The sequence below is a fragment of the Anabrus simplex genome, chromosome 5 (genome assembly GCF_040414725.1).
Source record: "Anabrus simplex isolate iqAnaSimp1 chromosome 5, ASM4041472v1, whole genome shotgun sequence".
Lineage (NCBI taxonomy): Eukaryota > Metazoa > Arthropoda > Insecta > Orthoptera > Tettigoniidae > Anabrus > Anabrus simplex.
In genome coordinates, this window is record NC_090269.1 from 451,256,316 (window position 1) to 451,280,541 (window position 24,226).

The 24,226-nt window shown below is 36.8% G+C and overlaps 1 protein-coding gene across 1 annotated transcript in view; it reads right to left on the reverse strand.

Moving 5' to 3' along the window:
• The window catches only part of LOC136875104 (zinc finger protein 83-like), a 57,325-nt gene that overhangs the window by 13,200 nt on the left and 19,899 nt on the right, over positions 1 to 24,226 (reverse strand). The window contains exon 4 of the mRNA XM_068227900.1: positions 5,763 to 5,845. Coding sequence (XP_068084001.1) covers positions 5,763 to 5,845 — 83 coding nt within the window. The remainder of the gene's footprint in view (positions 1 to 5,762; positions 5,846 to 24,226) is intronic.

Sequence of the window (24,226 nt, forward strand, 5' to 3'; positions counted from 1 at the left end):
TTTCTAGTTTTCAATTTTTATATCTTATTGTAAATGTCATTGTTATCATTTGTAAATTTTATTACTTCTTTGGCCTTAGTCTCCTCCTCTATCTCGACATTTTCCTTGTAACCAACAATCTTTACATACTGCTGACTGAATACTTCGCCCTTTTGAAGATCCTCACATACACACTCCCCTTGTTCATTAATTATCCCTGGAATGTCCTTCTTGGAACCTGATTCTGCCTTAAAATACCTATACATACCCTTCCATTTTTCAATAAAATTTGTATGACTGCCAATTATGTTTGCCATCATGTTATCCTTCGCTGCCTTCTTTGCTAGATTCAATTTTCTAGTAAGTTCCTTCAGTTTCTCCTTACTTCCACAGCCATTTCTAACTCTATTTCTTTCCAGTCTGCACCTTCTTCTTAGTCTCTTTATTTCTTTTTTATAATAATGTGGGTCTTTACCATTCCTTACCTCCCTTAAAGGTACAAACCTGTTTTTGCATTCCTCAACAATTTCTCTAAACCCATCCCAGAGTCTGTTTACATTTTCATTTACCGTTTTCCACCGATCATAGTTACTTTTTAGAAACTGCCTCATGCCTGCTTTATCAGCCATATGGTACTGCCTATTAGTCCTATTTTTACGACCTTCCTTTCTATCACATTTATTTTTGACTACAACAAAAACAGCTTCATGATGACTAATACCATCTATTACTTGAGTTTCCCTATAGAGCTCATCTGGTTTTATCAATAACACATCCAGGATATTTTTCCCTCTGGTTGGTTCCATCACTTACTGAATCAGCTATGCTGCCCATATTAACTTATTTGCCATTTGTTGGTCATGCTTCCTGTCATTCGCAATTCCTTCCCAATTGACATCTGGCAAATTCAGATCTCCCGCTACAATCACGTTTCTTTCCATGTTGTTTCCCACATAGCCGACTATCCTATCAAATATTTCTGAATCCGCGTCTGTGCTACCCTTTCCCAGTCTGTACACTCCAAATATATCAAGTTGCCTATTATCTTTAGAAATGAGCCTTACACCTAGAATTTCATGTGACCCGTCTTTAACATTTTCGTAGCTTACAAATTCTTCTTTCACCAGAATGAATACTCCGCCTCCCACTATTCCTATCCTATCTCTACGATACACACTCCAGTTCCATGAGAAAATTTCTGCATCAATTATATAATTTCTCAGCTATGATTCAACTCCTATTACAATTTCTGGTAAATATATATCTATTAAATTACTTAATTCTATTCCTTTCCTTACAATACTTCTACAGTTCAACACTAACAATTTTATGTCATCCCTACTTGATTTCCAGTTCCCTTTAATGCCTATATGATTATATACAATTATTTCTAGGCCACTGCTACTGTACTGTTTACACTACACATGTTCGCTTGGAATAGAAGAAGGAATTGGTAAATAAATTGTTTAATTGGTTTCATTATCCTTATTAGGCAGCTGTACACTTCTGTGAAGCACTTTTAGCACCGGGTATATTAGTGAGGTTAGAAAACTCTGGCTACTCAACTTGTGATTGTAATGCACCTTCACTTCCTCTGCCAGCACACATGCTTCATAAAACTCTTTTCTCACCTCTAAGCGGAAATAATACAGACCACACACTGAAACCACAGATATAACTCCGTCGGCCATGATGGCTACCTGGTGAAAACTTTTCATGAATGTGTTATGTTAAAAATTAATAATTTCAAGTATCATTCAAAAATGTTTTATATGTCATTTTGACGCAGAGATTCCAAAATGAACTTCATATTCAAAAACATAAATTTGAATTTTTACCCTATATCTCCATGCTCTGTCTCCTTAAAGAATGTACGAGGAGGCAGTTTTAGAGCTGAAAGGAGAAGTAAAAACTCTTATGTCCGGCAAATGTATATCTACTGAAATCCCCCCAACATTTACAACGTCATATGTTTTGGAGATTTTTTTTTTTTTTGCTAGTGGCTTTACGTCGCGCCGACACAGATAGGTCTTATGGCGACGATGGGATAGGAAAGGCCTAGGAATTGGAAGGAAGCGGCCGTGGCCTTAATTAAGGTACAGCCCCAGCATTTGCCTGGTGTGAAAATGGTAAACCACGGAAAACCATTTTCAGGGCTGCCGATAGTGGGATTCGAACCTACTATCTCCTGGATGCAAGCTCACAGCCGCGCGCCTCTACGCGCACGGCCAACTCGCCCGGTTTTTGGAGTTTTGATCGTGTTCCAACACTCTGTGGGTTGTGGCAGGTGTGTAATGAATTTTTGTAAAAAGCCCCTGTTGTCATTTGAGAGAACCCCAGTGTTGTAGGTACTAATAAAGTTCTGAACATTGTTTGCCGACACTCAGCCATGGCAAATAGTTTATAAATATCACTTACTGTGACACAAACATACTATAACACTCTCAGCTGGACCGGGAGACAAGTTGAGGATCACTACCAAAAAAATATATTAAGAGACAGAACGTGCAGCGGAAGTGAGAATAATCTTTCTTCTGGTGTGTTTGAATGTCATGCTGTACGTCAGGTTATGTACTCGTGAAGGAACGAACATTTGGGAATTGCTGTATATTATTTTGATTAATATTACTAGCAATAGTGTGAATCTGTGTGGGTACAGGTTGCTATACGTGGCACAGCTCTTATGGCAACGATGCGCGAGGAAAGGCCTAGGAGTGGGAAAGAATCAGCTGTGGCCTAAAATAATGTACAGTCTGGTGTGAAAATGGGAAAACACGGAAAATCGTCTTCAGGGCAGCCGAAAGTAGGGCTCGAACCCACTAACTCCCGGATGCAACTTTACACCTGCGTGCCCTTAACCGCATGGCCAACTCGCCCAGTATACAGTTATTTTGGTACATTGTAATGAGATTTACAAGATATTCCTACAGAAAGGAAATTGACATAGGTTAACAGATAACAATTCGTGACCATTAAATTATGGTAGGATATAAGGAAGATAATACAAGGAATGATGGCTGTGATGAAAGTGAGTCTGAATGATTTGAACGTTGCCGATCTGAAGTGCGAGCTGGAAGAACGTGATGAGGATATTTCCAGAACCAAGGCCGTGCTATGGTCACGACTTCAAGCAGCAATAGAAGCAGAAGGTAAGTATAAAGATAAAGGCATTTTTAAACTAGCGGGTGATGCTAGCAGATTTTGCACAAATGTTAGCAAATTAGTAGAAAGTTCTAAAAATACAAGCCAAAAACTTTCATTGATTGGAGAAAAAGCTATTGTAATGGTCTTAGAAACAAGCTTGAAATTATAGATTATTAGAAACTAAGCTGAAATGAAATTGACCAAGGACTAGAACAAATAGAAACGGGTGTGAGCGTAAAACGACGACTCAAAGAATTGATTTATTAGAGCGTTCTTCAGTTGTATGCATGGTTCTTCTATGACTAATGAGAGAATATAAGCTGGTACTGGACAGTTTTGAGGACTGAAGAGAATATTTCTTAACACTAGTTGTGAATGTACAGTAGAAACAAGTCAATGCACCCAACAACAGATAAGAAGACTCAAAAAAAAAAAAACTTACAGAATTTACAGAATTCATAATTTTAATCACAAATGTGGTTTGAAGTCAAAACCTAGGCCACGACTAGCCTGCTGACATAAGGCGAGATCACAAGGGAGCGTAGGAGTGACAATCAAAGATCATTTTATGCCGTAACCAACAAAGGTGTGACAGCAGAAACGTAACTAGCAAATAGCCCAATGGCACTCCCACAGTTAAGAGGACACTACTGTGTTAAAAGTTTGACAACAGGATATACAGTGGTGCTACTCTGTAACATCACTGTTATAACAATTCTGAAATAACAGTATATCATTACATTATTATTTACCTACATTTATGAGGCAGTAAATTCACTAATGTGAAGAATTGTGGCAATTCGTTATGCTTAACCCTTTCCGCTCGTGTGTCGACCTGAGGTCGACAGCCGTCACTCAGCGTTATAGCTCGACCCTGAGTCGACACAATGTTTTGCCGCTCATTGCTAGGTTACCTGGAATGCCAGGGCTTTTGTACTTCGTTTCGTAAGTGCTGGTCCCTTCCGGAAACCGAAAGAAACCAAATAGGTGTGTTTTAGTTTCTCTTTGCTTGGCAAAATTGCTCCATTTTTTCCCTTGACAATGGAAAGCAGTCGCGTGAAGCAACATGGCGGCGCACAGTCTGACCGAAGCTGAGATTCTTGCGTCTATTTCGGCGGATTGTTTTATAATGACCATTAAAGTGATAAAAATTTTAAATCTGGCGATGAAAGTAATGCATCTATTAGTGATTCAAATGACGATATTGATATCAGTGTCGCGAGAAATCATGGAGGAGGCGATAGTATATTGACTCGTCCCGGTCCCAGTCATACAGTGCTGACTTCAAACATACCTTGGAGATCGCGGAGAATGGGTGATGCAGGATTACCCAAATTTCGTTACAGATTAGTCAGTGTATTCATAAATTGTGGCAATAGACTTAAAATAGAACTAGAGTACTGGTAGCTATTTTTTACTGATCAGTTGATAACCTCTATTGTCCATGAGACAAACAAATTTGCCGAAATGAAATTACAGCAAAAAATACTCCACTTCAGAAGAGATCTATCTGGTTTTCTCGGAAAGCTGACAATAGAAGAGCTGAAGGCATTTATTGGTACAATTATCAACATGGGGATGAACAGTAAGGCAGAAATGCAGGATTATTTTAGTGCAGACTGGTTGGATAAGCAAGCAGGGCTCCATCCAAGCACTTACTTTGTACGCTTCCACACACTCAAGACATACCGTTAAGAAAGTGAAAAACAAGATTTTGTGTCATGTAAATACCATACATTCATTAATTTTGTAGTTTCTTTGTCTATATATATTGTTACAACCAGTACTTAACACCAGGTTATAAAATATGAAGAATGCTGACAGAAATAAATGCGAGTTGGGAGAAATCAGGACATACAAATAATTTGAGTGGAAAGGGTTAAAACAATATGGAAATTTTAGTTCAAAACTCTGATATCTAAGATGTAGATCCACTGCACCGAATGTTCCACTTCTAGAAACTTCTGTTTTGGCATCCATAAATGGAGGAACACACAATAGAACTGGATAGATCATAAGAATGAAATTTAACCAAATAAATGATTTAGAAAATGACAATATTCTTTGTGTTATTGCACTAATGAATGGAGCCATGAATATACTGATTAATGGAGCTAAATTATGTAACTTAAAATAATTACATTGTTTTCAATTTCCATAAACATTTAACCATTTTGAATTTGTAGATTTTGTTTATAATAACCTATAAACATGTGTGTCACTGTTGGTATATCCATGTAAAATTTCTCAGAATATCTGGAGGTAATAGTTGCAGATGACATTTCGTATGATGAACAAATGATGCAGTGACAGTGAAAGAAAGAATACATTTTTCATCTTTGCTTAAATGTATTATGAACAAATACACTTAAGAAATATCTAGACCTACCAAATTTTTTTGCAAATTCATATTCAATAAAACTACATTGAGGAACATTAGTATGATCTTAAAGTTCCTGAGTATTTTAGATAATTTAACCAATAGATGCTTAACATATTAGACTGTAAACTTAACCTTGTAAAGAAAGGATTACACTGATGAAAATGGCCAGTTTTTAAAGATAACATATCCACAACTGAACACAACAGTGAAGAGGTACAATACATTCCCTTTTGTATAGGATTTGTGGTGTACATACTTTGTTTCTTCTGTAATGTAAAGCGTGAGCTGGCCAGCATTGTGTTGTTCTATGAATATTTCCTCCTTAATATCTTCCGAATGCTATAAGTAAGAAATAAGAAAAGCAGAATGAAGAAGTGAGGAAAACAAATATAAACAAGAAACAGCTGAGAAAATAATTTTCATATTGGCACAATAAGAGTATAAGTGATTTATCTCTCAATGTAAAAATATAAGAATGGAAAGGAACAGACAAGTGATAAGAGAGATAAGAACATGAAGAGAAACACACAATAGGATGGCAATAGGCAAGGTAGGAACAGAATAGGAGAAATATGAAAGGACAAAGACTGTCTCCAAATCCTTACCCAATACCATTCCTTGCTCCCTTTTCTCTTTCTTTTGAATGCTAGCTATTTTCTTTATCCTCTTACATTCACATTCCCCTGTTCCCATCTATTTACACAGTGACCTGACTTATCGCTTCTTTGTTCCTTTCCATGTTCCTATATACGTTCATTCCCAAAACACCACACTGTAATATCAAATAATCCCACATTATTCCTACCACTTTCCCAACAAGTGGACAATGCTTAAATCATAACCATAGAAATATCCATCATCGCTCTCTGTACATCACATTAAGATGAACAAGCATAAATAAATAATTAATACATCAGAAATAAATAAATCAACCATAAAATCCATCAATCAACATTGATCAGCATTTAGAGCTGTCACACAGGTGGCAGAATAGTTATCAATTGTTAACTCCCCTTCCTATAAATAAACACTTGCCAACATTTGTCCTCTAGAATTTCAATTATTTTCATGTTATGATAATTCACACTTAGAAAGAACACAGAGTTAAATTTATTCATCTACTAATATCACTCCATGCGATCTCTCCAAACATAACTCACAATATACCACTTAGTCATGCAGCTTGTTTCCCTTCTCCAAGTCTCCCCAGCCCAAACTCACCAAAATCTCTGTAACACAACTCTTTTGACAGAAATCAGCCACAAGAAATGGAGCTGCTTTCTGTGGATTATTTCCTGTTCTCTAATCAAGTAATCCTGGTGAAGGTCCCATACTCTAATTGTGGCCTTGCTGGGGATATAAATGCCCTCTCCTTTACAACCCCTATAAAAACCTCACATAACCATTACAGGATCAAATACAGCTTCACCTAATCTAATGCTCGTAATTTAAAACTTCACCTACTCTAATGCTCTTAATTCTATTTTGTAGAAATATAGCCACCACTTTAGTCACTATTTTATCCAGCTGAATTGCACTTATTTTTGTCAGTATTCTGCCACGATCTGCCCCATCAAAAGCCTTAGGTAGGTGAATTGTGATACAGTCCATTTGACCTCATGAAAACAAAATATCTGCTATATCTTGCTTGAATACTGTAAGTTGAAGTACAGTAGAATAACATCTCCTAAACCTGAACTACCTTCTTTCTAACCAGTTAGTAATTTAGGAAGCGTGTATAATATAATTATAAAGAATGATTTCCAAGAGCTTGCATGCAATAACAGTCAAGATGACTAGACTGTAATTATTGGCATTATGTTTATCACCTGTTATTTATACAACAACTCATCATTTGTTTAGTATACTTGCTTCATAAAAACACTAAGCAATTAATCACTACAGATATGTATACTGTGCAATTTCACTCTAAGCAGTGAATATCGTGGAACAAAAATGGACGCTATGCCGCGGAACATTAAAAAAAGATGCAAATCTAACCGTAAATGTCAATAAGATTATATTTTCATCAGGTATAAGCCAAGAAATAACATATAGAGGTGGTGAAAGATAGAAGATTGTTACAAATTAATTATAATAAGAATTCATTCCAGAAGAAACCAACACAAGCAGATCGCTACGATATATTAACATGTAAAGGAGACAATGTTCATATAAGAAGGTTAACATTGAAAAGAAAACAGAAATAACGTCAAGAAAATTGAGCGAGACAGCCGAAATACTGTGTACTCGCATATTAATAAGCTGAAGAATTAGACTGACTGGATAGAATCGTTACGTAACCAGCCACGTCACGAAATACCAAGCGAGAGAAACATACAGCATCATAAGCTCCTCACAAGAAAAAAAAATACTGCATCAATTAGGAAACAAACTACAGGAACTTATATCACATTATAATTGAAATCTTTATAGCCATATTAGTAGTCTGCAAGACATAAGCAAAATTCAACTGAAAGAAGCATTGTTCTCAATATACCTATAAATCATAGAAGGCTTTGAATACTAAGATGACAAAACTGACCATGTTAATCTATATTTCTGTTTTAACTGCACAAGGAAAGGCCAGCATCATGTACTAAGAAGACCAAGGCAAGGCTGTCTGGAGATGGGGACCTGAAGCCGGCAAACCTATCTCCAGATGACGGAGAAGGAGGAGAGACCCACCCAGATGTTACGGTTGTATAGACCAGATGTCCTAAGCATTTGGACACACACTAGCGAGGGAAGAAGAGATATGTTTATTGAAATAACATTACCGTAATAACATGTTTTTGAAAAGTGCCATTTTCTATTTCTATGTAATATGCAGTGCTTTCATGAATTTATATTCAAGAGAAGTGATGTTACATGTGGAAAGGCAATTGATTTAACAACATAGGAGGATGATAGGTAATCATCTAACCACAATGACAAATCCTTTGGGTTAGGATGTATTTAATCAGTGATAACCAGGTTATGCGTTCGTAATGCTGTCTATATTGAGTAGAGAGGTTAACTTGCTTCAGCTATTGATATGATAAGACATTGTGGTTAGTGTTATGATTATATTAGGATGTTATACCACAAAATAGAGATAATGTAATGCCATATACAGGTTATGTCGAGATCATAGGAAGACATATGAAGAAAATGACAGGAATCTGAAGAAAACTGAGAAGGAAATGGAATATATAAGTGGATGAATAATAATTATGAAGTCATATTCATCAAGTTACGATAGATTATTGTGGATATTGTAATGAAGGATGAGATATGATATGAGAAATGTGAAGCAGATTATATATACATCAAGAATAGTTGAGTAGTAAGAAGAATACTGATGGTGATGATTATTTTTTCATTGAGATGGAAGAGATAGAAATATTTTATGGAAGATATTAAGTTAGTGGACTCAATTTAAGGTTAAGAGTAAATGTATTTTATTCCGTAACGTATATTAATCCTTCAGTATTCCATATATAACACTAAATATGATCCATGTAACTTACATACGTTGGTTAGATACCTGTGGATCATCAAAAATGAATCCATATAAGGAAGTGCAAGTGATATTAGCCCACATTATCCTGAATTATTAAGCACAGATGTATTTATTCAAATTAATAGAGTTAGGAGGCTTGCTTGCTCATATTAAATGGTATCACTGAAGAGGTTCTCTGTAATTGGATGATAATGACATTGGTTATTAGAGTCTTCTTAGATGACAGACCCCAGAATTTCCAGAAATAATATTAAATAAGATATCACGTATTTTTGATGGCATGATGAGAGATTACATATGGTAAATATAATTGGCATTTAAATTAATTTTGGAAATTTATATTTTATTTTTGACGAATGATTTAAATAACGATCAGAAATGATAAATTTTGACTATTTGAGAGTGAAGTAATATTTCAATGACTTATCTTTATATTTTCTTCCTTGTGTACATGAATATAATTTTAAATACTCGATACAAAAATGAATGACTACACGAATACTTTCCTTATACGAAAGGTTAATAAACGTGGCATGGTTTGCAATTGTGAAATGTTGACAGATAGATACAGGCAAAACAAACTGAAAACTTGTGGATCGATCTGCAGTATACTGTATAGAAATTTTAGGAGAAGAAGTATGGAATTATGTTATATATAAGCACAGAAAGAGTAAGAAACAAGATTTTAATTTAATAATTTATTTTAAATGATGAGCATCTCTGAATCATTTTCTATATTCAGGTAAGAGACGGGCAGTGAGAGGTGGTGTAGCATGTGACGGAGGCAGAGATAATGCTCCGCACGTATGCACAAGTCTCCTGCCGTGCTTCAGGTAAGAGAAGGGCAGTGAGAGGTGGTGTAGCATATGACGGAGGCAGAGATAATGCTCCGCACGTATGCACAAGTCTCCTGCCGTGCTTCAGGTAAGAGCAGGGCAATGAGAGGCGGTGTAGCATATGACGGAGGCAGAGATAATGCTCCGCACATATGCACAAGTCTCCTGCCGTGCTTCAGGTAAGAGAAGGGCAATGAGAGGTGGTGTAGTAATGTAACAATGTAAAGATTATGTTATAATAAAGCCTGCATAATGTTTACTAATCAAATAACTACACTACAATAATTCTAAATGACATTTACATGAATCCTAATTATAATAGTTTAACTGAAACAGCAACTAGGAACTTATGAAACTTACAAATCTATAAATTTTGCTTGACTATTTATACATTATTTATTTTAATACCATCTCCTTGGTTCATGGAAAAGGCAAAAAAGTGAAAAGTTTGAATGTAATTAACAGTCAAATAACAGTGGCCAGTTGAATTACTAACAAATATTAATTAAACATAACCTATGGCAAGTTAGGGTTATTTTTGCTTATTTATCCAGTTTCTCTTTCACCAAATAATTGTTCATTAACAATCTGCTTTATATCATGCTAGCACAGATAGGTCTAATGGTGATGATGACATAGAAAAGGGCTAAGATTTGAGTGAAAATGTGAAACCATGGAAATCCGCTACTTCAGGACCGGCAACTGTGGGTTCAAACTTACCACCTCTCAAATGTACACAGATACATGGCCAGATGTTCATAACAATGAAAAATAATAATTTTCCAAAATTACCCTTGTTACTACCATGTTGTTGGAATTAAGTATGAAGAATATCTTTGCTAGGTTGAGTGGTTCAGACAATTGAGACACTGGTCTTCTGAACCCAACTTGGTGGGTTCAATCCTGGTTCATTATGGTGGTATTTGATGGTACTCAAATGTGTAAGCCTCATGTTGGTAGATATATTGGCACGTAAAAGAACTACAAAGGGGCAAAATTCCTGCACCTTGGCTTCTCCAAAAACTGAAAAGTAGTTAGTGGGACGTAAAGCCAATAACCATATTATTATTTATGAACATCTTAGAATGTAAATTCAAACAGTACATTAAAAATTAAACTTTCATTTTAACTTCCTGGGACCTGGCATCCTTTTAAAAGGATATTGGTCATTTTCATTATGTCTGTGTTTCAGTTGCTAAGAAATTTCTTTAGCAGCCTGTGCCATTCCAGCCGTACAGCTGGTGCACACCAAACCAAAGGGAGCCGGCAAGTTCTACACTGCCAAGGGTGGACGTTCGGGTAAGTCTTGTTTTAGAATATTATTGCAGCCTGATACACATTTGTTTTCATTGTAACTTGTAATATTATCTGTTAGTAGTTTGAACAGGGAACATACTATTCCTAGGATAATGAAATTAGTCTTGCAATTGAAGTTAAATTTGACTGTTCTGTTTTGTAGGTCTTGATGCCAGAAGAATTTTAACTAATTTGGACAATTCAGACATTGATGAACTGAGTGATGCAGAAGTGGATGGGGATTTTATAGACCATACAGCTATGGATATTGATCCAGGAACCAATATAAATGATAGCGATCATGATAGTATTTCGGAGATCGAATCAGAAGAATCATTGCCACCATCACCTATACTAAACGTTTCACCAATCACTGTTAAGGTATGATGTAATGACATGCATATCATTCTATTTTACTATTGGGACATTTTTACTTCATAATACTGTTTTTGAATTTTTTAAAAATATTTCAGGATATAAATACTTCGCACAGCCAAGGACAAGGTCGCAGGTGCGTACAAGGTCGCAGGAGTGTACAAGGTCCAGGTGATCATGTTTCTGTCAAGCGTCGCAGGGGTAATAATTTGGCAGTGTAGCGCCCAGGGCCTGGGGATTAAAAACGAGTGTGGAAACATCAAATGTTTGGACATAAAGATTACTCTTTAACTCAGCCTTCACATATCGAAAAGGATCACACAGGTTGGGACACATGTATCCGTCTATATTGATGATGATTTGCGATAAATCAAATCAGACATCGATTTATACAACTGGACATCTCTCAATTAAAGAGCTCTATATGTGGTTTGGAATCAATTTCATAATGTCTTGCCTTCAATTTCCAAAGATTCGGATGTACTAGAGATGGTGTGGAGGGTTCCCATTATTGCGAACTCTATAACAAAAATGAGATTCTTTGCCATCAGAACATTATTAAAATTGGTGTTTGGTAACGATAGAAGTGATGAAATAAGACAGCAGGATAGACTGCAGAAAGTAAGGCCATTAGGAAAGGGTTCAAGCAGAAGAGATATCATGACCTTTCCGTTGATGAAATCATCACTCTTTCTAGTGGACAGTGTGGTCTGAGACAGTAGAACTGAAAGTATTTGTTCTGGCTAATTACAGTGGAGTACTGTGTGACTTTAAAATATATCAAGGCCGTATGACATTCCCAGAAGGAACTGCTGTTCTACCTATGACAGAGTTCCTTGTGCCTGGTCATTTTTTATATTATGACCGGTACTTTTCATCAGTTAAACTTTCTGATGAACTGCTCTACAGAGGCTTTCATTCTAGCAGAACCATCATGAAAAACAGGATTCCAAGACAAGTGGGGCTTGCTGAAGATTTGAATCTAAAGAGAAAAGGCAGGGAACTTCTATGAAAAGTTTGACCTGCAGGGAAAATAGCAGTGGATGGACAATAGACCTGTCACACTGCTGTCAACAAAACATGGTGTGGAACCACAAGATGTTTGTAAATGCTGGTATAAACGTGAGAGAAGTATGCTTTGTAAACAGACCAAACATTGTGAAGAGATATAATTCTGAGATGGGTGGAGCTGACCTTACAGATAGGGTGCTATTATTTGCTCCATCAAGGGCAAGGACCAAGAAGTGGACTATTCGCATCATCCTACACATGCTTGATTTAGCAGTGAGTAATGCTTAGCTTGTGTACAGGAATGACAAAACTGAAAAGAAGGTCCCTAAGAAGAATATCCTGCAGTTTAGAATATACTAACTGAAACAAATGGACCTTGAACAGGTGGTGTTAACAGAGATGAGGAAGGACCAGAAATAGTACCAATGAACAACAGAATTCGCATCCAATTGTACCACTCCCATCTGAACTACATCGCACTCAGAGAGCTGGAGATCTTTGTCGAGCTTTGGGAGGAGTACAGAAATGATGCCGGAAACCAGGTTGTTCAATGAAAATGGCTGTGAATTGCTCTGACTGAGAAGTTTTCTTATGTCTTACTGATAAGAGGAACTGCTATGATGACTTTCACTTGCCATGAAGAGCATTCCATTTGCATTAAACTTATTTAAATATTTTTTATTTATTTTTTGCTATTTGTTTAACGTCGCACTAACACATCAAAGGTTTTCGGTGATGGAAGGGTGGGAGATTGGGAAGGTAGCAGCCGTGGCCTTCATTAAGGTACAGCCCCAGCATATGCCTGGTGTGAAAATGAGAAACCACAGAAATCCATCTTCAAGGCTGCCGACAGTGGGATTCGAACCCACTATCTCCCGAACGCAAGATCACAGCTGTGCGACACCTAACAGCACGGCCACTTGCTCGGTATGAAAATATTTTATTTCAGTGTTTTATTTAATTTATGTTGCAAGGATTTTGTTTACTGTCGTGTGTGCTTTATATATTACTGCTAAGAAGAACTGCTATGTTGACTTCCACTCACCATGAACATCATTCCATTTGCAGTAAACCTGTGTAAATAATTTATATTCAGTGTGTTATTTAATTTATGATGGAAGGATTATGTTTACTATACTGTGTGTCTTTTATAATGCATCAATAACTAGCATCTGTGGTCTATTGTTATTAAATTACATAGTCACTGAGACCCATTGTCTTTTTAAAAGGACATGACGTACAACCGTACTAGGGTGAGTAGATTTTTAAAGCATTTTTCCACAAATCTTAGGACCTAATATGTATAAAATATTTCACTTGTTGGGAAATGGGCATAATTTTTTTTTCTCTCGGCCTCAGGAGATTAAAAATTGAGTGTTCACTATTACCCACATTTATATGTAACTTTGGACATAAGTTTTCATACACATGTCCAAAATTTTAAGATACAGTGGGTTACTTCAGAAAAATAAACAATAAAATAGAACCCCAACGCACAGCATGCCTTCCTCCCTTGAAGTAAAGGTTCAGTTCTAGTAAAGTAGTAAAGTTCTATGATCTAGGTTTCCCTGTATGTTGTTCATCCAGTATCTATTTAAGAGTTTTACCAAGCATATCGGCATTGTAATTACGAGAGATCATGCTTCCTAGTTTGTGTTTATATTCTTGCAGGACTGTCCACACAAGCACCACACTTAGAAAAACTGCCAATGACATGATTTCTGAGGTGATCAACCTAATGCAAGTTGATCCATAAAAATGTTATTTGCTTTACGTCCCACTAACTACTCTTTTACGGTTTTTGGAGACGCTGAGGTGCCGGAATTTAGTCCTGCAGGAGTTCTTTTACGTGCCAGTAAAACTACCAACATGAGGCTGATGTATTTGAGCACCTTCAAATACCACCGGACTGAGCCAGGATCGAACCTGCCATGCTGGGGACAGAAGGCCAGCGCCTCAACCATCTGAGGCACTCAGCCTGGCAACAAGTTGACCTTAAAAGATATTAAGTTGTTGTAAAACACTCAAAAACAATTTACTTCTACTCACATTTGCTAACAATGTGAATGTTCAGTACCACATGAAACAACAATCAAATTCTCCCAATGAGAGACAGAGAAAAACATTCAGCAATCAAGAAATAAGTTTATAAGAACTTTGACTGTCCAATATCAAAACAGTTTTACCCATTTTAAGAAAATGAAGCACACATTTGATGGAAGTTAAACTGTCCTCCAGATTACTCTCATTGAATATTTTGAGGCTAATACTCAGAAAATTGTAATAAAACACTAGTAAACTGCATGGTATATGCTGTAAAAGGGAATGAAGTCCTAATTAGCACAGCCTTTGGGAAAATAAAAAATAGCTATGGTGGATTCCAGAGCGCTTTTACTATTCTCAACATAGGCTCACACAGCAACTGCATTTCACAACGTGATGTTTGAAGGCTGTAAATAAAAAAGACAAGAAACATCTTGAAACTACAGGTATTCAAATATCTCACTTCACAAGTGAACACAATCATCAAAGCAGAAGTTTATTTCAATTAGAGCAATTGCAATATCAACATTGACTGCACTGTCCTTTCTAAAATAACCTGTCCTCCTGGAACATTCCTAGAGACTTCCTTAATATGGAGTTCTACAGTGTATCTGCCTGATGTGTCCGTCATCATGCGTTGCTGGAAGTCTGCTTCACACTCCATTTCTTTTAGTGTCCACCTCTTTATGTTCCAAAATAGTTTAATTTTGTTTTCTAGTTTATGTAGGAATAGAGAATGATGAGCTGTAGTTCTGTTGTCTTTCTTTCCTGTTTGTAGTTAACTTTCAGTTCATCCCAATTTTGTGTTTTGGAGAATTTGGTAGTTTTCATGGTTTTTCAGCTCCACTATTAAATGGTGCATGAAAACTTGAGTTGCCTGTGACAGGTGAGTTTGATGAGTGTGGAAAATGGGATCAGCATGTATTAAGCCTTCTAGGAAGAAAACCATTATTCAATTCACATCACTCTGTCATAAAGCAGTGAAGTTCAAGAACAAAAACACTAGTTGTCTTGAACGCTTCGGTCAATAGTGACAATGGCATAAGTGTCGATAACATACTGCTTGTAGGGCCATCTATTGAAGAACATCTCTTCTCTAGAACCACCGAATTGTGAGCCCAGCACATTGCATTAACAGCAGAAATAGGAAAATGTACCATCATGTGAAATTCAACAATACTATTTACAACTTACAATGTTTACTCTGGCATGATAGGCAACAACAGCTAATCAAAACGTATGGTCTCCCGACCGTAACCTATAGAATAGCATTCCTCACCATAAAATGCATAGAGAAATTCAATGAAGAAGAAGGTATGGGGTTCCTTTCTGCAGAAACTTAATAAATTTAAGACTTCTGTGTAGACAACTGTATTTCCTACACAGAAGATTTACAGGAAGCAATCAAAATTTGCGAAGAACTACAAAATCTACTCAACCTTAGAGGCTTGAACTTATAGAAGTGGAACTCTACTGGCCCAGTCTAACTGAATTCAATTCCAACTCATCACAGAGAGATACAAACAAATTAACTCAAAGATGAAAATAATGATACTTTAGAAACATTATGAATTATCTGGGCACCATTTCAGAATCAATTTAATGTCATACATAACGCGAGAAAAGAACAAGACCATTATACAACCGCTTTGTCTAAAACATTGTTCTATCAAGAAATGTATCCATCTTCAATTCATTAGGATTTGTAGGTCCATATGACACACTATGGAAGCCTGTGGTAAAAGTGTATGTCAGATCATTTAGCAATGAAGCTCGAGTGGTGATGATGATGCTGCAGTGTGTAAAATGCAGGCTAGTAGTGGTTGAAAGCTCTCCCTTCAATGTCACAGATATGCAGAGCCTTACGCAAGAAGACATTAAAGTTTGAGTAAGTACTTGTGGCATTATAATTAAAGGATATTACTGTTATGTTTCTTAACATTTGTTTTCATTCTGTTTAAATTTGCCACTTTACTGTTAGCTGTAACTCTCAATTAGTGAATACGCATGGCATTCATCACCTGTTTGTGTGCTGCTCTCTATGGCCACCATTTTGAACCCTGGGAGTCGAGATGCTGACAAGATGACTGTTGAATTAGCTCCAACTACACTCACCTATATTAGATCCGAAGTGTAACTTTGAACCACGTTAGTATGATTAGCCAGTATTTCTTGATCATTTTTTAAAATTTGAAACCTAGTGGTGGGTGGTAGTTTAGGGTATTTTGACCAAATTGTTAATTTACTCCTCCAATTAGACCATTATGTACTTCTTCTGTGCAAGCCTATTGCCAAGGTATTATTGGAATTCTTAACAGTAAATCACATGAAGGATTTCCCTTGTACATCACTGTCATCTCATTTGGTAAGACAAATTCTGTTTCCTTAATTGTGCTCAACAAAATGTCAGATCAGTCAGTGACATTATTGCTGTAATACACTTGGAAGAGATATTCACTTTGAAACCTTGTAATAGGGTTGTGACTCTAAATATGTACCACTTAAGGTCATCTTAATGAATTACTGATCACTACTTTTTACCAGTGAAGAACAGACCTCTGAAGGAATTATAAAACTTTAACGGAATATCCTTTGGCTGCAACTCGCTTGTTCAGACATTTAAAATGTATAATTCCTAGGCTCAAGGCACCCTTGAATGCAACAGTTGTATTCCTCCATATACTGAGTGGTCAGCGTTATATATCAATCAGTGTTGTCTTATTTAATGAACATGATTTTTGTATACCAAAAAGCAGGAAATATTTATTATTTGTATTTATTCAATTTATTTAATATTTATTATAAATCAGTTTACTTTAGACATTATATGGTTGTATTAATGTCAACAATATAGAAGGATTCTTCAACGTAAAGTAGAGCGGAACATGTCCCTGTTTATTCACTTCCCAGTACTTATCACATCATTTCCTTAATCTAAACTGATGAGGAACTTTGAGAGAATCCACGCTACTACTGAGGTGGGTGAGCAAGCAAGTTCCGAAGCAATTTCGTGCTCATTCAAAAATTTCAGCATGTGAACTTTTGCTCCACTCTTCACAATTCTTGATGACGACAACAGGAAAATTCTTTTTGGGAGAAGGTACATACACTTCTGCACATTCATCATTCCACGTGGAATCATCTCTGCCCTGATCATCATCATCTTGTTCTGAAGAACTGTCTGTCATCATTTCGTTTTGATTAGCCAATATTGTTTCACGTGCAGCATTGCACCGAGTTGTAATACTTTTCCAATAAGCATACAAATTTGGTTCACCATCATTCTGCTTTCTTCCATCTAGTCACTGAACTTATCGAGAATAGCAGGAGGCAAGAATTCTTGCAGGTCATCTTTAACTTCTTATTGGAAGTGGAAGGGGATGAAGGGCTGCCTTCACCACCCTATTGCTGTTGCCTTCTCACTGGGGTTTTCAAAATAAATGCAACACATTTTGTGTAATCCACAGCAATAGGATCTAGTGGATAGAGACCATACTTACAAAAGGTGATTTTCACAATAACTGCCCTAACAGCATCATCCTAAACTTTCTTTAATATGGATGCAAAATTTACCTTAGTTTCTGATGCACGAACAGTTCATATTTCCCCGTCCTGGGAAGCATTTCCCTATGCTCTGTTTAGAGGTGTAAATACACCCACATCTGCAGGTTGCAGAAGGTGGGTGGCGTGAGGGAAAAGACAGTACACAATTGTTCCATGGTCATGACAATATTCACTGAATTAAAGGGATAAATAACTCCTGTGTCCATCAAGAAATGGAATAACAGGAAGTGTAATTTTCGCTACCTCTAGCCATGACCTAAAGTGCTGAAGTTAGTACAGAAACGTTCGGGCCTTCATCCAACCACTCTCAGTTTTCCCGTACATGATCTCTGGTAAGCTGCTGAAAACGTATGTTGCTGTAGATGATCACTGTTGGGGCACAGCGCACAACACCCATCGACACACACATTTCTGAACATTGTTAGGCCTCCTTTCTCTTTACAGATTGCTGTAAATTGAAGCTGTTCCCTTTTGACTCCAAGGTACTTTCCCAAAACCTTATGAAAAAGGAACTTTGAATCGTCTGCAGTGAAGATCCTTCTTGGGTCTTCCATAATTGATCTTACATCCTCAGATTCCAGGAAGAACGACAGTCCCACAAACCAACCATGTATTCCCTATTCCAAGACAGCAGCTCTGTCCTTGCTAATAGATTCAGCCTTTCTCTGGGAGAGGGAAGGATGCCATCCCATGAAACATCTGGACCGGGTTTTACCATGTCTTCCGTTTTTAAACGGTGTGCTCCTCATGGTTGACTGCACAATTTTCTGAACAGTGTCAAGTTAAAATATTTTTCCTCAACAGAAATTCTCTCTTAGTTATTTTCATTCCTAAATCACTAATGCACACTTCTTCTCGTGGACTCAGGAATGGCTTCCGGCCAAGGGCAGTCTGAATCTTCTGCTGTCCAGATAGTTTGTTGCTTAACGTTGTTAAAGGGACCTGGAAAGTTTTAGATGCTTGCCTTCAGGACATCATACCGGACATAAACTATTGAACAGCTTCAGTCAAGGCAGATAACAAGTACTGACACCGTTTCATTTTTTCAAAAGGCTTAAATTTTGGCTTTTGGGACATATCCTTGTTGGGCTTCTCAATTCTGACTATTGTCAATTGTCAAAGCTCTGAACACTAGTTAAGGAAAATAAGCAAAAACTGCAAGAAACAATCATTATCTCTTTTCTAGTTTTAAATGGCTGAAAGGTAATAATAATGAATTTTTTCCAAAGAGTGAGGGGGCAACTGCTCCTGCACATCCCCTTCTGTCACCATCACTTCATTTGCTGATGACAAGAAACCTTGGAAAGAGACAGGATTCTTAAATAAAGTGATTTAAACAAGGTGTGGCATCAAACAGACACAAGATATCATGAAAGAAATCTAACTATACCCAATGAGGGTTCAAATTCAGGCCCTCTCAAGTTTCACATAGATGGTTCAGCAGTCACAAGTACTGAAATGCAGACTTCAGTACAAAAGAAGAGTACTAAAAATTAAAATCAAAGCTTTGAACACTAGTTAAGGAAAATAAGCAAAAACTGCACGAAACAATCATTATCTCTTTTCTAGTTTTAAATGGCTGGAAGGTAATAATAATGAATTATTCATTCATTTTCAGTGGCATTCGATGTTAGGGGTAGTTTTTGTATTGAATGGACCTCAGTTATCAAATGACCTTTCGATATTATAAAGTTGAAAATCAAATAACGAGCAGTATTTTATTTTACCAATAAATATCAAGAAATTAATGAACATTTACGTATGTTAATACAACCTGTTAGTTACAGGATACCTTCTGAAGACACTATTTTAACTGCAAAAACAGATAATAACAGGGATACTGCAACTTAGTAACAATACAATGATCTCATCAAAATGCTGCCAACACCAAAGTTCTGGAACTTACCCTCGCTTGCCAACATGGTAACGACTTTAACCATACGACTGACATAAAACTAAGTTTGGAGCAGTGAATAAATCTCAGATGATACGTAAACTTATCGATATCCACATTTTGCAACAATATGTGTGAATATCTTGTGCCAGAAATCATTAACTCGTGTAATACATGAATGGCATGATATGCTGTCATAATAATTGGCACATGACTGTCTTTATGTGTTAGTATAAAACTTATTTTGAAGAACTGAATACTGCATTTAAACTTCTCAGCAGTGTAATATTCAAAGTTTAATACAGTTTTGAAGATGAGTGGTCATGTCATGAGGTTGACAACCTAGGGTTGTACAGACCTTTCTGCTAGTTGTCTGCTAATTTAACACTTGGATCACAGTAATTCTGCTCCCAAGTGGATAACAAAGTGAGTTTATTTCTGTAGATTTATTTGGTAAGTTGCCTTGCCATTTCTCCTGGATTATTTACGGTCCGGTTTCACCTCATTCTCCCCATTGTCTGACACCACTATTTTCATTATTGTGAGATGTTGCCTTGCGATTAGATAATGACTTCCTTACTGTCCTATTGTTGTTGGTGGTGGTGATTACTGGATTTTTCTTGCTAGTGGCTTTACGTTGCACTGACACAGATAGATCTTATGTCGAAGATGAAATTGGAAAGGCCTAGGAGTTGGAAGAAAGCGGCCGTGGCCTTAATTAAAGCAAAGCCATGCATTTTCCTGGTGTGAAAATGGGAAACCACAGAAAACAATCTTCAGGGATGTTGACACTGGGATTCGAACCCACTATCTCCCGGATGCAAGTTCACAGCCGCACGCCACTAACAACATGGCCAACTCATCCGGGTCACTGGATTTTGTGACCTGCAACCTTGGTTATGACGTATGCTTGTGTTGGTGTATATAATGTGTCAAACTTGGTCATGGTTATGATATTACTTAATTTTGTTGGATTTTAAGTGTTTAATTTTCTGCTTTCTGGTTAAAATTCAGTTTGCTTCTGTTATTTTAAAATTCATTGCATCAATTCTTATGTTCACCTTGTTTATCTTTAATTTATCTATTTGAATTTTACTATGTTTTTTTCCCTTGATTCTCCCCTTGTGAATGTTTTATACTTTTATTGACTTGCGGATACCCTTATGTATACACTCAAGTTCGCTTTTCATAAAAACTAAGTGTGATAAGGTTTGGTCTAACTAAATTCTTATCTAAAGCAATGTATTTAATTGGGAAAATATAGGGACGGCCATTGTACTCATGAGCAGTAACGCATATTGTGCATACGATATGAATTTAGCTGCTGTAAACATGAAGACTACATATATTTCTACACAATTCAATACCAAGCTCGGGAGGTACTAAAATTGTAAAGATGTATTAATTGTCATCTCTGTGGTTTACATCACATCTAATATCTGATATCTAAATTATATCTGTGCTATGCCATTTTAAGAAGTATGGTATCCAAGAATTTTTCCTTCTAACTTAAAATCTCTCCAGACACTATTTATTTTAAATTCTAGAAATTTTAATTTAATTTTAATATCTTTTATTTATCCACCCAACATTTTTATTATTACATTCGATTTTGGTCTTTAAACTATGATATATGTTGTTATTTCTGATATAACTCTTCTATTTCTTTTACTCTGTAAGATCACTCCTCTGTTGCAGTCATTTGAGCTTGTGCTAACACTTATGCTTTGTGGCATCCCTCAGAAGTTGGTGTGATGTTTGCACTGGGATAACCACTGAACTTTCTTGTTGTTGTGCACTCATCTGTTTTGACGTTGTGGTGTTCAATTATCGGTATGCCACAAAATGAGTGGTACCATATCCTCTTTAAGGACACACCCTTTGACTTAGTGTCCAGACGACTGCAAATGAATATACTCTTCAACATGGTCCTAAATGGTAGAGTCAAGATACCTTGGGTTGGCCGAAATCAAAACATAATGTTCAAATTAATCTTCCAGAATAAAGAAACGTCACTAATTTTTCTTACAGCCATGCACAATGATCTATTCATAACAAAAGTTTTGGGATAAACAAAGTACAAAGAGTAGTTGCTCATTGTTTGCGACTTATCTCATACTGTTGTAAACAAACCATGGAATGAAACTTAAGTCCACTGTTCGTACTGAAGTAGAACTCCACACTCAAATTTTGCATTAATATTGTGTAGGATGCTATCAACTTATATTAATACTATAAACAGAATCACAGATCAAGAACGTAATATTTATGTCAGCAGAGGACTGAACAATTCCCAAATTCTAGTGGAGTCAAAACACCACATCTATCTGCATCCATACCATAATCTAACAAAGCTAATGTAAGTTAATGTTCATGCCAGAACACTTTCAACTACTTCATCCTGACACTCCACTTATAAACACAACTCTGAGAGAAAATTTTGCATGCCATCAGCAAAAGCGACAGTAAAGAAGCCACATCACAAGTGTTGCAAGTTGAATGCTGATACTTCTGTACAATTAATATAAAATGCACCAAGGGCGCAAGCAACCCCGACGCACCCATTTCTTAACACTGGAATAGACTATGCTGGGTCAATGCTCATAAAAACTGGTGCAAGGTCAAACAAGACCACACTGCCTAGCTACCAAGGCTGTCAACATAAGACATGATACCTGATCTGATCACAACTATATTTCTCACTGCTCTACGTCAGCTGCATTCTCATAGTAGTCAACCCTAAAAATCTACAGCGATAACGGCAAGAACTTCCTCGGAGCAGCTGAAGAAACGGAGGCATTTCTGCAAGACAATCCTTAGAAAAAACAACACTTCACTGCAACGGCAGGCATGGGACTGACATGACATTTCATCCCTCCTACAACATCACACTTTGGTTGAATCTAGGAAACAGCTGTCCAGAGTCTGAAATATCACTTCAGAAGTGTGATGGGTACTTATTGCTTCACCTACAATGAACTGACCACCCACTCATGCAACACATACATCCTCTCAACGAAATTAAATAATAACCCTTCGGACAATTCTTACCTAACTACATCCCATTTCCTTAACCCATTGAGCCCTGCATATTTGTCGGATTGAAACTGCATTGGCGCTGGGATTATTTTGGAGGAAATATAGTGTTGCTTCTTATCATGAGAAATTTCTTACTTACAAGACCATTTAGATTTAAATATACATGAAAACAAAAGGCTTTCATACCACAAACTGCGGAACAAGGAATACAGTAAAACATTTTATTTTATTAGCATCACGGGGCCATACTCAGTCCGCCTGCTGAGTCTTCTCTTTGCACTTTCTCTTCGATTTCCACATCTATTTGCTCTTTAGGAATATTACTACAAATTTCACTGAAAAAATTACATTCCTAATCATCATCACTTCCTAAAAGGGGTTATATATCGGTAAATATCAGTTCTAATAATAATAATGTTATTTGTTTTACGTCCCACTAACTACTCTTTTACGGTTTTTGGAGACGCCGAGTGCCGGAATTTAGTCCCGCAGGAGTTCTTTTACGTGCCAGTAAATCTACCGACATGAGGCTGACGTATTCGACCCCCTTCAAATACCACCGGAATGAGCCAAGATCGAACCTGCCATGTTGAGGTCAGAAGGCCAGCACCTCAACCGTCTGAGCCACTCAGCCCAGCAAATTATCAGTTCTATACTGGCAGCCATCTTGTTTACAAGCGAATCTCAAAGCTAGAGATAGCCCACTTCAAACTAATATTACCAAGCACACTATCGATATATATATTAGCAAACAGCATACAACATTGCAAAGAAAGAGTTCCTACACAAATCACAAATGCAACTCACTCTGCCATCTCTTGAGGAAACGTTGAATTACGTAGTACAGTGAGACAACGGAACAGTTCCGTGGTCCGGCCCAATGAGTTAAAGAAGAGTGTATACTACACTTCCTGATCATGATTATACTTCCTCTCCCATCACCCAGGAGGCTATATATTCAACAGCTAATCCAAAACTCCTGGAGGAGACGGTCAAATGAATATTTTAATAAATGGACAATTAAATACCCCAGAGCAACATAGTCATACTGAAAGTAATCAAATATGCATCCTGGTAGCGACAAATTAATTCAGTAATGACTGTTGAGGTGAGTAACGTTGAACATACAGCACAATGACTTTTCACAAACAAGATCC